At 36.5% G+C, this 14,997-nt stretch overlaps 1 protein-coding gene across 6 annotated transcripts in view; it reads left to right on the top strand.

Annotated features, from left to right (window-relative positions):
• The window catches only part of MBNL2 (muscleblind-like splicing regulator 2), a 157,506-nt gene extending 146,578 nt beyond the window's left edge, over positions 1-10,928 (top strand). For 5 of the 6 annotated variants that reach the window (XM_008567393.1, XM_008567392.1, XM_008567394.1 and 2 more), the window contains one exon: positions 8,137-10,928. In XM_008567393.1, coding sequence (XP_008565615.1) covers positions 8,137-8,264 — 128 coding nt within the window. In that variant the 3' untranslated portion in view covers positions 8,265-10,928. The remainder of the gene's footprint in view (positions 1-8,136) is intronic. The other variant, XM_008567389.1, reaches the window with a different exon arrangement.
• Positions 10,929-14,997: the final 4,069 nt, after the last annotated feature.

The raw sequence follows: 14,997 nt of genomic DNA, 5'->3' as shown, positions 1-14,997 counted from the left end.
TGCTCATCATCTCAGAGATATATTTCCTGACCAAAAAAGTCACTCCGGGATGACCTAGGGATTTTTAGGTCATCTGAAGACTAGATTCCCATCTCCATGTGAAAGAAACAGAAATGATCCTCAGAATTTCCTCAGGGGAGGTGGAATTGAGAGAGGCTAGGTCAGGGGTGGCAACATAATCAGACCTTACTGCAGTACTCGCAAGAGTCTACACGGACTCATGCAAAGAGGGGAATCTTATTCAAATCAAGAATTCCTGTTTACAGATTTTATTGAGATCATCTAAGTTGTCAATGTGGACCCTGTTCAATAATCTTCAGTGAGGCCGTGTTATAGCTTTTCATGCAAAACTTCAAGTGTTGGGCCGGCCCCGTGGCTCACTCAGGAGAGTGCGGTGCTGACAACACCAAGGCCACGGGTTCGGATCCTATATAGGGATGGCCGTTTTGCTCACTGGGTGAGCGTGGTGCTGACAACACCAAGTCAAGGGTTAAGATCCCCTTACCGGTCATCTTTAAAAAAAAAAAAAAAAACAACAACTTCAAGTGTTGATGTTTTTAAATAATTTTTCATATATTAGAAAGTATATCTAAAAATCCTTTGTTTGAATATAACAGAGTGGAAAATATTAAACAGAAATTGAAAATAGAGGAGGTAGAGCTGAGAATGTAAACTTTTTAGAAACAGAGAGTAAAAACGATAATCCTGACAAAACTACTCTTTAAGGTGCTGCTAAATATTATGGACATTCCAACCAACCTCAGTTTGCTCTTCTCAAGAGTGTTTTGTTTGAAAACTTTCTCCTAGGACCACAGTATATGTCTTTTTTGTACAAATAAAAATACATTTTGAAAATAAATCAAATATGGTATGACACTGCCCTTCCTCAGAACAATATTCCCCCCAAATAATGAATAGACTATTTTTCAATGTGTCTTTCCATTTACCACTAATTATCTCTGAAGTCTTTATACAATTAAAATTTATAAATGGTTATAAACTAGGCCAAAGAAAGTTTTTGAGAGTGTACATTTATTAACATGTATAATTGTAATTGCTTTAATGAGTTACTTTTTATCTGATACCATATGTTCACCAAGACCAAAGACGTTTGCTTTTGACTTTAGTAATCCAGACTATGATTATGTACCAAATTATACTGGAATCAAAAATGTACAGATGCCCCTCTGCCTTTGTACAGTTTGCTTCAACCAAAATACTTCACAAGTTTTGCCTCTCAGATAAGATCAGGGAATGTCAGACAGCAGTGGCTGCCGTAGAGAAGAGGTGTGAAGTTGTAGGGAGAAGCTGGAGAAAATAGGAGATGGTGGAGAGACTGAAGGAGGGAGCAATGACAAGGGAAAACAGAAAAGAAGAGCCTGTGTGATAGAGGAAGAAGAAAACTGCACAAAGGAAAATAGAGATTGAGAGGGTGAGCAACGGGACAGCCTCCTCAGCTTGACCATATTTTTAGGAAATTCTCCATTTCCTATTTTTAAATTAGTAATAGATTTTGCGTAAGGAGACAGTGAAACATCATTTCTTTAATTGCCTTCTGAGGAAATAAGACCTCGTCACCATGGAAAAAGATCTCTAAGAAATCTATCAAGTCTAGAATTTTCTTCAGGTGGAATTTTTGTTTATCTGCCCTGTTTCCCTCCTCTGTGAGTAATTCTGCTTCCAGCCTGGAATATTTTTTCTTTTATCTATATTTAACAGGGAGTGGGAAGAATGAAAAAATGGGAGGGATATTTATTTTTCTTGGATATATCCTGTCCAAGGGGTTCTTTTCCCACCTCCATTGCTATCTTTCCCTTGAATGGTCTGGTGGTCTTCTGTTGATGCCAGCATTGTGGCATTGTGTCCTCAGTGACTTCCTATTGATTCAGCCATCCAGGCAATCAACAATTAATAAGTGATTCCTATATGCCCAGCCCTATCCTAGACATTAGGGATACAAACATGAATGAGATATTCCCCCTCTCCTTGAGAAATTCGATTTTGCTGCGGGCATAGTTAATGTACTATCTCTACTTGGAAATATCCATTTGAACTTCCATGCTAGTAATATCAAGATCCATTGAGACTCCATATTTCAGCAAGGCCACACAAATATTTTATAAAGTATATTTTATCTATGTCTCCAAACTCAGTATTACAAAGACAGTATTTGATAGCTATTCACAGGAGGATTTAACTAAAACATCCATTATTCCTCTTTTCTAATTGTTTTGTGGTTTGGATACACAGGAACAGTTGGTCTTTTCACTGAAATGTTTTTCCTATCAATTAAGCAAAGCAGAAACAGTTCTTACTTAATTTAATATTAAGATATCATTTTAAAAGATAATTCATCAGCCATTCCTGATTCTTTGATATAAGCACTTTTATATAATGAGTGTAAATATTTCTAGAAGTCATCTACGAGCTCACAATTTCCAAAATTATTCACATGTCCAGTTCCTGGAGATCAACCAAAAGTTAGAAAACTCAAAAAGTACTAATATAAGAAAAAGAAGAAGAAAAACAACCACAATAATAAAAAAGAAATAGGAAAACAAAAAAAATGAAAAAGAAACAAACAAAAGTACTTGGTACCTCTGAAACAGAGAAAATCCTATGCTGACTTGTCTTCTTTTGCACTTTCCTGCTTGAGGACTAGTTAATCCAACTATTGAGTTCATCGTGCTGATGAGTTCAAGATCACTGAATGTTGCACTCTCTGCACAGACTATTTTGCTTTCACCCAAGTGCATTTCTCACCTTGCCCAGCTCGTTTTTAAGGGCACAGCTTGGGTGAGGGGTATGGATGGCTCAGCCTAAATCCATTATCATGAAGAAAGAGACAAGACATCATGCATATTTCGTAACTGGTGATTCGGTCGAGGGAGGGCTAGTATTTTCTTTTTAAGTAGAGGGTGCCTGTTGGTCAGGTACCCTATTCCTTTGAGTGAAAGCCAAATGTCTGAAGGTTGCAGAATTAGCTCTCCATAGACCTTCTCTCGTGATCCCGGTCACTCTCTTCACTGCTGTGCCCGTGATGTTGCCTCCAGCCTGGGCTGATGCTCCTCTCTGGACGCTGGCAATCCAGACTAAGTGGACATCTCCTCCAAGAAAGTAACACTGACGAGGACACAAACTGGCAGCTCATAGCTGAATTCAGCCTAAAGATGTACTTGACCCACACAGAATTGTTTTCTGTAACATGTACTAATTGCTGAATTTTCAACTTCTTTTGAAAAATGGAAAGGTCAAGCAATATAAATCCTAGGTTACTGCAGGTAGCTATCGGCTGGAGCTGAGGAGCTGCTTCCACACTGTTCACTCACTTAAGTGCATTCCCTGCCTGGCCCAGTAGGCTTAGTGTTGAGACAGAATCTAACCCAGCCCACTTTTTAATAAGCTTGACTGCCACTGCAAGTCAATGGTGGGTACTTCACTTAGAATACGAGAATGGTTACATGGCTGCTCGTAACATATTTGATTGGGAAACAGCCCATCTGATGTTTTTGGAGCCATTCATGCTTCACCTTCAATAGATAAAAACAAGACTGATCATGTACTGGGGTCATATGGGGGTAACTTCAGGATAAATATTGAGCAGAATCATCAGATTCTTAAATCCAACCATCTAAGGGAGATAGTTTAATTCACTTAGTATGACTTCCTTTCCTCATTGATAAGTAAACTCTATTGCAGCCAGACTGACATTTTTGCATCACAGATACTCTTGTTACAACTGGCAGTGCCACTAAAGGTTTTTGAAAGCATTCATGATTTGATATCAAGTATGTCTTTGTTTTGAAAATAGAAGGGCAGATTTTGTGGGCATCAGCTATTCTGATTTTTGTGTGTTCTTTTAGAAGATAAAGGAATTGAAAATAATGCTTTCAGTTTAGAATTTTGATTTACCGTCATAGATTGGCTAGAATCTTATTTAATAATTTAACCACCTTCTTCTGTTGTGGTTCTCTGTTATATAAAATACTACTTACTTGAGGAAATAGTCTATCAGGGAGATAAGTAGAAATATGTCTTGTTCCATGTATTTGATTTCTCTGCTATCATCCTAGTTTGCCAAGGTTGCTCAGAAGCTGGAGGAGGGGCACTGTTCCTGGGTGGGATGTTCTGTTGTTATAAGCAGACGCATTTGTAGCATCCATCTGCAGGAGGCCAAGGGCAGAAAGCGGTTGGCCACCCAGATGAGAGCACCCTGAGGAAAGGCCCAGCAGCCTCATAAGGTCCGCAGCAATCTCTACCCATCCCGCTCCTCCAGACAGCGGCCACTGTCTCCCACCCAGAGCTCCAGGCTCCACTTACCATTCTAGGCCCTGCCCCACATCCTCACCTATCCCTGATTCCCTAGCTCAGAGGGGTTCCTCTGAGCTTTCTCCTCAGCTGCCAACAGAAGAGAAACAGACATGCTCCTTGGAACCACTGCTTTCCCCGGTCCTGTCTCAGACTGTCACCCGCCCTGGAGGGGATCCCCATGTCAGCCAGCAGACTGAGCATCGCTAAGCTCGGGCTGGCTGTGCACACGCTTTGCAAATTCGCATTGTATTTTCCATGTCTGCAAAATAAGACCACAGTACTGACCCAACTCCTAAGGCTCTGGTGAAAATTCTCAGAGCCTCTTGAAAACTAAGGGAGTACATATTAAAATTCAAACAAAAACAACGATGCTTCACAGAGGGGACTTTTAGGAGACCCAGTGTGGTAGCTGTTTTTCTGCCTTAGACATACTCTGGCAGTGCCCATGAGTTTCCAATTGCCCCTTCCAAGAAAGCACGGGTTACAATGCCTTGGAGGTGGATTAGGGAACTTTGGGTATCAGCCTCAGCTTTGACCAAGAGCAGGACATGCAAGAAGCCACTGAGAGTTGGTCTCTTGAGCTCACTTTGGTGAACTGTGTTTTAATTGACCGTTTTATTGAAATGGACAAGCTCAGGGTTAGGGTTTGTCCATACCAGGGTGATAGCACGTGTGCCAGAGCCATATATAAAAGCCTGTTATTTTAAGGATTATGTTTCATACCTATATTGAAATATTAAGGCATCTTCTGAAGCTTTCAATCCTCCTGGCCACAAGAATTACAATGAAGATTGAAGAAGTTTTTATATATATAATTGGTAGGGAAGAAAATGTCTTGAAGAGGGGCAACAGGAAAACACACAAAATGTACCTATTCATCTTGCTTTAAATTATGTTTCTTTAGTGCTAATTAGAAATATAATCTGCCTAAAGAAACACCATATTAAAAGCAAGACAGAAAATCCCCCTTTCCCTCAAAGTAGCTCCCCCTCCCTCCTGCAAGCAACGCACACATGCACACACGCACGCACACACGCACGCACACACGCACGCACACACGCACGCACACACGCACGCACACACGCACACACAGAGGTCTCCTCTTCCCTCTAGCAGTGTCCTGTGGGTGATCTTCCAGCTGGATCCATTCTACCCTCCATGGGGCCCTAGGCCTGGAATGTCATATGCCTCCCACCATCAGAAGCAGCAGAGGGCAATAGTTAAATAAGAGGCACTGAGCTGGTAACTGTTCTTCATCTGGATTCTTGTTCTGGCTATATTTCCAGGGTGTATTTCACCCCAGAGTACATTTAATTCAAACTCTACTAGCAAGCAATATTCTTCAGGGAAAAAAATTTGAATAATCAAATGATATTTTCAAGAAAAATGCTGCCACCAAAACATGGAACTTACAAGGAAAAATGCCCAAATCTCTCTTACCTTCTAATATCAAATCTCTTGAACCTCTTGAAGTTCACAGCTGCTAGGAGTGTAATTTGTTTTTTATACCACACATAGGAGTACAGTCTACAAGACAGCCAAAGACACAGAGTAGGTTATAGCTAGAGTTTTCTGGTCTAGATACCAGGCAGCAGTCACAGTTAAGAGTTCAATAGTACTGGGGCCGGCCCCGTGGCACACTCGGGAGAGTGCAGCGCTTGGGAGCACAGTGGCGCTCCCGCCGCGGGTTCGGATCCTATATAAGGATGGCCGGTGCACTCACTGGCTGAGCACGGTGCAGGCGACACCAAGCCAAGGGTTGCATCCCCTTACCGGTCACTAAAAAGGACCAAAAAAAAAAGAGTTCAATAGTATTGGAGCTCGTTTTTATTTATGTCTTTATCCGTATAATGGCCCATGGATAGATGGGGGCAGAGGGCAAAGGCAGTATGGGTGAGTCTGGTAATTGCTTTTAGTTAACTTTGAGAACGATTTACAGTGATCATATTTACAATGATCATATATATATATATATCTCTTTGACAAATACAAGTTCAAAGCACTGTTGTAACTAATTTCTATTATACAAATTGACACCATTCTAATTTGCCCATTTCTGTGCTTTCTGTAGAATTCTTTTCTTTCCAGGTGGTTAGGTATTTCATTCTATATGGCATTTTCATTTCAGTTAATAAGCAAGAATGTAAATAAATTCTAAAACATTATAGATCAGTTTTTAAAACTGCAAGATTTTTCCATATGTATTTTAGAGAGATTCTTGCTAAAGTAAAAGAACAGAAAAAAGAAAAATAAGCCATGATTTGATGTCCTGAGGCACATTCTTATTTGGAAAACTTACAGATAGTAGTGAAGCTAAAGGATAAAATAGAAAAATTGCTGTTTAATAATCAAATATCTAAATCTAAAAATGAAGTTATTAACTGACCATCTAGAGAATTTGAATATTACCTATGTGCAATGAGACAAGGGTACTTCAAAATGTTGATGGAAAAATAGAATTAAAAGATAATACAAATCTTTCCATGAACTTCAAAGAACTATGGTAATATAGTATGCAAATACTAGATACCATAATAATATTTACATATAAAATCATTATATCTTTTTATCATTTTATTCATATCTTCTGGTATGGAAAGCAAGGAATGCTATTTTTTCTAATTAATTTTAAATTCCTGGGAATTTTCTAAAAAACAAATAATAACCTTATTATCTGGAGTTTTGAGTTTCCATTTAGTATAAATGTCAAAAGTTCTTCTATTTTTATCAATTCTATACATATCTGTATGTTAGAATAAGGTAAAGGATACTCATATTTATTTCATAGGAGAAACTACTTGAGCATACTAAAACTGTTGTATATAAACTCACTTAAGGGGAAAAATATGCACTATAAATTCAAACATAATGAGATAATAAATTGTACTTGTGGAAATGAGGCTTTTATTGGAAATTGAATCCCAGTGTGCAGAAATATTAGCTGACCCTCACCATAAAGAATTTTTTCCAGTTATTTCCTATACAAAGACTCTCATCTATTTAATAAATAAACATTTTGCTTATTAATTACACAAAGTTTGGTCAAAGCAAGTTTAAGAACTTGGCTTTTAAGCTTGACATTTAATGGACTGGACCACACAGGCCAAACTCCCTCTCTTTCGCAGGTATGGAGTTGGAAATGAACTTAGAGATCAAACTCCAGGGATCACAGTTTGCATTTGATAGTTTAGCTTTATCTGTGCTTTATCTGTATTTGGATTTGTTAAGAATGTTTTAACTGCTTTATTAGATTGTTATCCCTTTTTCTTTTTAATATGTGACATTTAAACATACCCTGAATTTGAAACTGGTTGTTATTCTATCTTGGAAACAAAATTACTTTTGACGAGAATACATCTTTGAGTGATAAATGCAAATTAATAGATAAATAATATCTGACTTATTATAAATTTTAAAATATTAATATTTAAGCCTTACAAACAACTTTTCAAAAACAGAATTTCTAATTAGACTTCCTGTTCGCCATAGCAAATATTAATTGGACAATAATGTGACTGTATAATAAAGAAATATAAAGCAAAAAATTTAAAAAAGAAATTGGGGTCAAAATACACTGCATGCCCACACATACACTGTCACAGTTTTACAGAAAATATTGTGCACTTGAATCATCATGCTTTATGTAGCCACATAGAAGTGGTTAGTATAAAATTTTCAGCATGAAGGGTGGGGATTTACAAAACTATAATTGCATCAAAATTATGATAAATTGAAGAAAATTTCTATTTTCAAAGAGTAAAATTTAAAACGATTATTTTCCCTACAGAAGAGTGTCTAAATCATGCTTGTCTTTCTCTTTGACAGATAATTCTGAAATAATCAACAGAAACGGAATGGAATGCCAAGAATCTGCATTGAGAATAACTAAACATTGTTACTGTACATACTATCCTGTTTCCTCCTCAATAGAATTGCCACAAACTGCATGCTAAATAAAGATTTAGTTCTTCTGGACAGACCACAACTCTAAGAAGCTAGTGCTGCTATATCATATATGAGTATTAAATATGGTATGCTTAGTATATTCCAACCTAAGATAGTTAACTACCTGAGACCAGCTGTGATGTTTAAAGACATAAAGGATAAAGTTTACTTTTAAAGGGTTCCTAAACATAGTTTCTGTCCTAGGAATATTGTCTTATCTCCATAACTATAGCTGATGCAGAAAGTCCAACCAATGTACTCATTTCGACTCAATATTTCAAATTTAGCAATAAACAATTAGCATTAGTTTAAAAACCTATTCCAAGGGCAGGTTTGATTCTAACTCCAATTATTGTCATTTCATTTACCCACTGGATCAAAGGGTATGTTTCACTTCTTGACAAGATGAATGCTGCAGCAAAGACAAGAAGTGAAGTAAAACCGATACCTGTCCTGCAGGTCTAAAATTTGAATGGAAATTCAAGCACAAGTACTGGGGACACATCAAAGTGTGGTGTTTGGTTTGCCTGGAGATGCCGCATTGACTCACGTGATTCTAGAATAACATTAAATAGATTGAAAAAGAAACTTTGCACGGTATGAGCTTCATACCCCACCAAACAAAGTCTTGAAGGTATTATTTTACAAGTATATTTTTAAAGTTGTTTTATAAGAGAGACTTTGTAGAAGTGCCTAGATTTTGCCAGACTTCATCCAGCTTGACAAGAATGAGAGACCCATGCCAACAGTCTAATCTAAGGGATTAGTCTTTCAAACTCACCATCCGGTTGCCTGTGACAGAATAACTCTCCTAAACTAAAAACCTAGTCGAACAAGGAAGCTGTAGGTGAGGAGATCTGTATAATATTCTAATTTAAGTAAGTTTGAGTTTAGTCACTGCAAATTTGATTGTGACTTTAATCTAAATTACTATGTAAACAAAAAGTAGATAGTTTCACTTTTTAAAAAATCCATTACTGTTTTGCATTTCAAAAGTTGGATTAAAGGGTTGTAACTGACTACAGCATGGAAAAAAAATAGTTCTTTTAATTCTTTCACCTTAAAGCATATTTTATGTCTCAAAAGTATAAAAAACTTTAATACAAGTACATACATATTATATATACACATACATATATATATACTATATATGGATGAAACATATTTTAATGTTGTTTACTTTTTTAAATACTTGGTTGATCTTCAAGGTAATAGCGATACAATTAAATTTTGTTTAGAAAGTTTGTTTTAAAGTTTATTTTAAGCACTATCGTACCAAATATTTCATATTTCACATTTTATATGTTGCACATAGCCTATACAGTACCTACATAGTTTTTAAATTATTGTTTAAGAAACAAAACAGCTGTTATAAATGAATATTATGTGTAATTGTTTAAAACATCCATTTTCTTTGTGAACATATTAGTGATTGAAGTATTTTGACTTTTGAGATTGAATGTAAAATATTTTAAATTTTTGGCATCATCACCTGTTCTGAAAACTAGATGCACCAACCATATCATTATTTGTTTGAGAAAAAAGAAATCTGCATTTTAATTCATGTTGGTCAAAGTCTAATTACTACCTATTTATCTTATATCGTAGATCTGATAACCCTATCAAAAGAAAATCACATTCTAAGTGTAATCTTACATATTGCTTGTATCGTTGCATTTGTTTTAATTTGTGGAAAAGTATTGTATCTAACTTGTATTACTTTGGTAGTTTCATCTTTATGTATTATTGATATTTGTAATTTTCTCAACTATAACGATGTAGTTATGCTACAACTTGCCTAAAACATTCAAACTTAATTTCTTTTCTCTTTTTTTTTCTTTATTAATTCATTTAAACTCATTGAAAACATAGTATACATTACTAAAGCATAAATTATGGGAATCACAAATATTTTTGTAGAATAATTGTAACATTGTCTTTCTTTTTTTTCTTTGGTTTCATGATTTTGATTTTAAAAATTATTAGCACACAACTATTTTCAGCCCTTTAATAATAGAGCATCAAAAACATCACCTGTATCCCCAAACAAATATAGAAGACTGTATTTTTTACTATGATATCCATTTTCCAGAATTGTGATTATAATATGCAAAGAGTCATAAATATGCCATTTACAATAAGGAGGAGGCAAGGCAAATGCATAGATGTACAAATATATGTACAACAGATTTTTGCTTTTTATTTATTTATAATGTAATTTTATAGAATAATTCTGGGATTTGAGAGGATCTAAAACTATTTTTCTGTATAAATATTATTTGCCAAAAGTTTGTTTATATTCAGAAGTCTGACTATGATAAATAAATCTTAAATGCTTTGTTTAATTACAAAAACAAAAATCACCAATATCCAAGACATGAAGATATCAATTCAACAAATACTGTAGTTAAGAGACTAACTCTCCACTTGTATGGGAACTACATTTCACTCTTGGTTTTCAGGATATAACAGCACTTCACTGAAATATTCTTTCAGCCATACCACTAGTAACATTTCTACTAAACCTTTCTTTAACACTTAAAGAATTTCCTCATTCATTACCTTACAGTGTAAACAGGAGTCTAATTTGTATCAATTCTATGTTTGGGTTGTAATATTCAGTTCACTCACCCAATGTACAACCAATGAAATAAAAGAAGCATTTAAAAGGATTGTATAGTTGTTCTCCTTTTTGCATTGAGACAGATTGATAATTATCCAAACAAAATGGTTTTTACAGTCACATAGATGGCTAGCATTTGGTAACTTCAAAGAAGACCAAAAACTCTGGTCTTCAAATGGGAGATTGATAGTTATTGCTTTTGCTTTGGCTTTTTAACAGCAAGAAAAAACAATTAAAATGGTAATTTTAGAAGTATTTTTAGTGTTCTTTGAAATTAGAAATAAAAATAAATCCCACCACTCAGCCCTCTTCTTTATGATTATGACTGATAATAAAGAGATATGAGCGTCAGTAACTAAATGGGAACAGAGTATCAGTTTCACTGATGTGAGAGGAAAGTGCCCATTAATCTATAATACAGGTTTCTGATAAGAGCTTGATTAGATGGTATGACTTAGACCTGAGGCTGCAGAGAGAGAGGCAGAATGGTGAGTTCTGTTCTCTGCAGAGGTCCCAGTCAGGTGCAGCAAGGACAGAACAGGTGCTCTACAAACAGATGGGGATGTGCATCCCATCTACCGCATTAATAATCCTCCCCATCCTAAGAGGTGGTAGGTGGACAGATAGAGCCACACAAGTTCCTTCCTCCTCCCCTTTGAGTCCCACAGTATTTGTCAAGGACGGTGCTGTTGGCTTTTGGGGTGGAAACATCTCGTATTGTGCTGACATTGGCAGAAATCACCTCCTCTACGGACCAAGACAAGAACAGGAGAGAGAAGTTCTCCATGGCACATTTCGAGCTTCAGGCCTTCTGAGTGGTTGTAACATCCCTTCCAAGGGTAGAAAAGACAAACATTCAGCAGATCAGGCATACACAAATAAAGGAGCTTGTATTTTTAAACTGTCCCATCAGGATTTCCAAGGGTATAAACACTGTAACACCTTTGTGGATATTTGAAAAACTGGCTGTATATTTGGATGAGCAATTTTTTCACTTTAATGCAGAAGAAAACCTGCTATCCCATCAGTGATTCCTTACAAAAAATATCTGTTAATAGTAAGCTCAAGATGCCAACTTTAGAGAGCAAGTTATTTTATGTGAAAAATCTAAGACAGACTGTACTTAAAATCTTTCACACCTGGTTTTATGAAGTGTAACTTTCATAAGCAGACTGACATTATGGAACTACATCAATATCAGAAGTGGAACTTAAACCTGAGAGGATAAAAAACTACTTTAGCTCTTCAGCATAAAAAATATTTAGGTAAAAAAATATCTATAATCCTATAATTAGCTGCCAAAAGAAGAGTGTTATTTTAATTTTGGGCTGTCCAAACTAAAAATAATTTCAAACCCAGAAATATACTCTTTCTATTATTAACCAAAGTTCTTTTGCAACACTACAGACTTTCGGAGCAGCCAAGAAGACCAAAATAAAGTTCAACATTCTGATATTTATAAGAGGAAGATACTGGCTCCATAAAGAATGACTTCCTTTCCCCCTTAAAATATCTTAGTGTCTCTGAACTATTAGGTGACTGTTGCTGTTGGACCTATTTCCATAGAAATGACTGAGTCACTGTGAATAAGTATGATTCATACAGAAGGAAACATAGTAATGATGTCCCTCTGTGCTCTTGGTGTGGGGGAGGTGGGTAGCAGGGACGGGAAAGGGTAGAACTGAGAATGTTCACCAGGACCAATTTATGTGCCAAGCTCTATGCTAAATATTCTAGATAGGTTTCTAACAAGCCCATCCTGTGTTGGTGAAAAGTACTGCTGACTGGTGAGTAAATTCTAACTGCTACAGAGATTCCTACTCAAGGTTCACAGAAATTCTGCTGTGAGAAATAGCTTGATTCTAGATCAATGCTACCTTTCAGTGTCTGTCCTGGGCTGAAGATCTTTGACACACCTCAATGGCATAACCAAGGGGCGTGTGACTTCACTTTCTTCCTCTGTTGCAGCTATTTTGATAAATGACTGCCCGCCCATTTGAAGTGTCCCTTCAGCACCTCCCCATGTAAATTTCATTTGTGCTATTTCACCTAAATTTTAGTAAAACCATGCAGACATCCCCTCAAATTTGGTAAAAACCCATAGAGCTGTTTTCATGAGATAGGGTATAAACAGAAAGCAAATTTTGTTCACATACATTTTACAAGATCCTTAGTGTTACAAAGGATCTATTATATCCATGATGTAGAGGAGAAACCAAGACTCATAAAAATTAAACAACTCTTTCAAGATCATACAAAGAGAACTCTTCAAGCCCCAGCTTGTCCTACTCTACAGCCATGTTGAGATGAGTTTTATTTGTGGCATTCTTTGGGTGAAAATATCATTTAAAAAAATCCAGAGTAAAGCATTCATCCAGGTTTAAGGTGAAGCTATAACAAGAATCTTTTACAAGAATCTTTTACTAGAATCTTTTACTTTTTAAGATAAGCAGACTTTCTTCCCTATCCCAAGAATATGATTTATGAAATATTTTGAAGCTATGGACTGCAAAGTACTATTTCGGATTTAGGACAGAGCCTAATTCTTTATTAGGACCAGAGGCAACAAGAGGAATGTTACATTGCATCATCTCACCAGTGTTATCCAAATTTTTTTTTTTTTCTTTTTTTGGTCAAGCTTCCATATGGTTCTCCTAAAAGAAAATATAATGAAAGACACTGAATTTTTCCCAATAATAATTTAGCATTAAGTCATGATGCAGCCAGTCCCATAAAAGCAACCCCAGAAAAGATGTAACTTGGCAGTCTGGGAAACACAATCAGAGAGAATGAATTTCCAGCTAAAGATCACGGTAGAACATGTACCTCAAAAACCCAACTGTGCAGAGGCTGAGAAGTTGAATGTTGCTGCTGCTGCTCCCGTTCATAACTTTACTGTGGGTCTTTCCAAGACTTTGGTTTATATAAACAAAGGAAGAGATTTATGTTAGTCCTGTAAACTAAAATGACCTAAATTAGGGCTATCTAACTCTTCTTTTGCTAGAGTACCTTCCCTTCAAACAAAAGTTCACCCCACAAACGTGCAGCAGCCAAACAGGGCAAAGCATTCTGGTTGCAGGGGGCTTCCCGCTCCCAAGAGCCCCTAATAAGGTCTGCAGTGTAGAGATGGAAACCCAGTTATTTAAACATAAAATGTGTGGCTGTGCAGAAGGAGAAAATGTGTTCAAAGCAGCACGACAGCTTAGGAAAACCTGGCTCTTCAGCTCTAAATGTGTCTGAGTGAATTGATCAGATATATACAGCAGTAACAGACACACTGCAGAACAAATATATATTCAACACTCTCACACACGCAGATTTATGAGGAGAGCAATCTCACATATTATCATTCATAAACCCAAAGTCGAGAATTTTTCAGATCTACAAAATGAAAAGCTCAGTGTCCACATTCCACAATAGTTTAGCAGTTAAGAACTAAGTTTCTGATCATACTGGCCAAGTCTAACTCTCAACTCTCCTTTATAACAGCTTCTAAGCATCAGTTTTTTTAATCAATAAGCTGCATCTAACAATCGGATCTAACCCACTGGGCCATAATGAGGATTAAACAAGAGTATATCCGCTGGCCACAAGGAGTAAGGCCAACACTTAGCAAGCTCTCAGTAAATATCAGTTACTGTTCTTAAAATAATATTAAAATGAGCTCTTGTGTTTCTTCATAAGTATTTATTTCTTTGTTCTATCCAAACATATCTTGGCAACCAAGAGGCACCTCTTCTATTTCCTCGATGACAATGCCAAAAGCTGATGGGCAAATTAAGGGAAATTTATAATAACAGAATGAGACTACAATTACTTCAATTCAACAAATGTTCACTGAGCCCTGACTAAGCACTGCTAAGCCCTTCAAGGGATGGGAACATGAGCCACATCCAATCCTCTGCCCTCAAGGAGCTTACTATGTGGCAGAACAGGAAAAATAAACCTGTGAAAAACAGAGAAAGGAAAGAGAATATTTTATCAGTTTCCAAGGGCTGCCATAGCTTCAAACAACAAACTTATTTTTACAGCTCTGGAGGCTGAAAATCCAAAATCAAGGTATCAGCAGGGCCAGACTCCTTTGGGGAGTGTGAGTAGGATCCTTCCTTGACTCTTCC

The sequence above is a fragment of the Galeopterus variegatus genome, unplaced genomic scaffold, assembly GCF_000696425.1.
Source record: "Galeopterus variegatus unplaced genomic scaffold, G_variegatus-3.0.2 Scaffold318, whole genome shotgun sequence".
Taxonomy (NCBI): Eukaryota; Metazoa; Chordata; class Mammalia; order Dermoptera; family Cynocephalidae; genus Galeopterus; species Galeopterus variegatus.
This window is presented reverse-complemented; position numbering and strand designations above follow the sequence as displayed.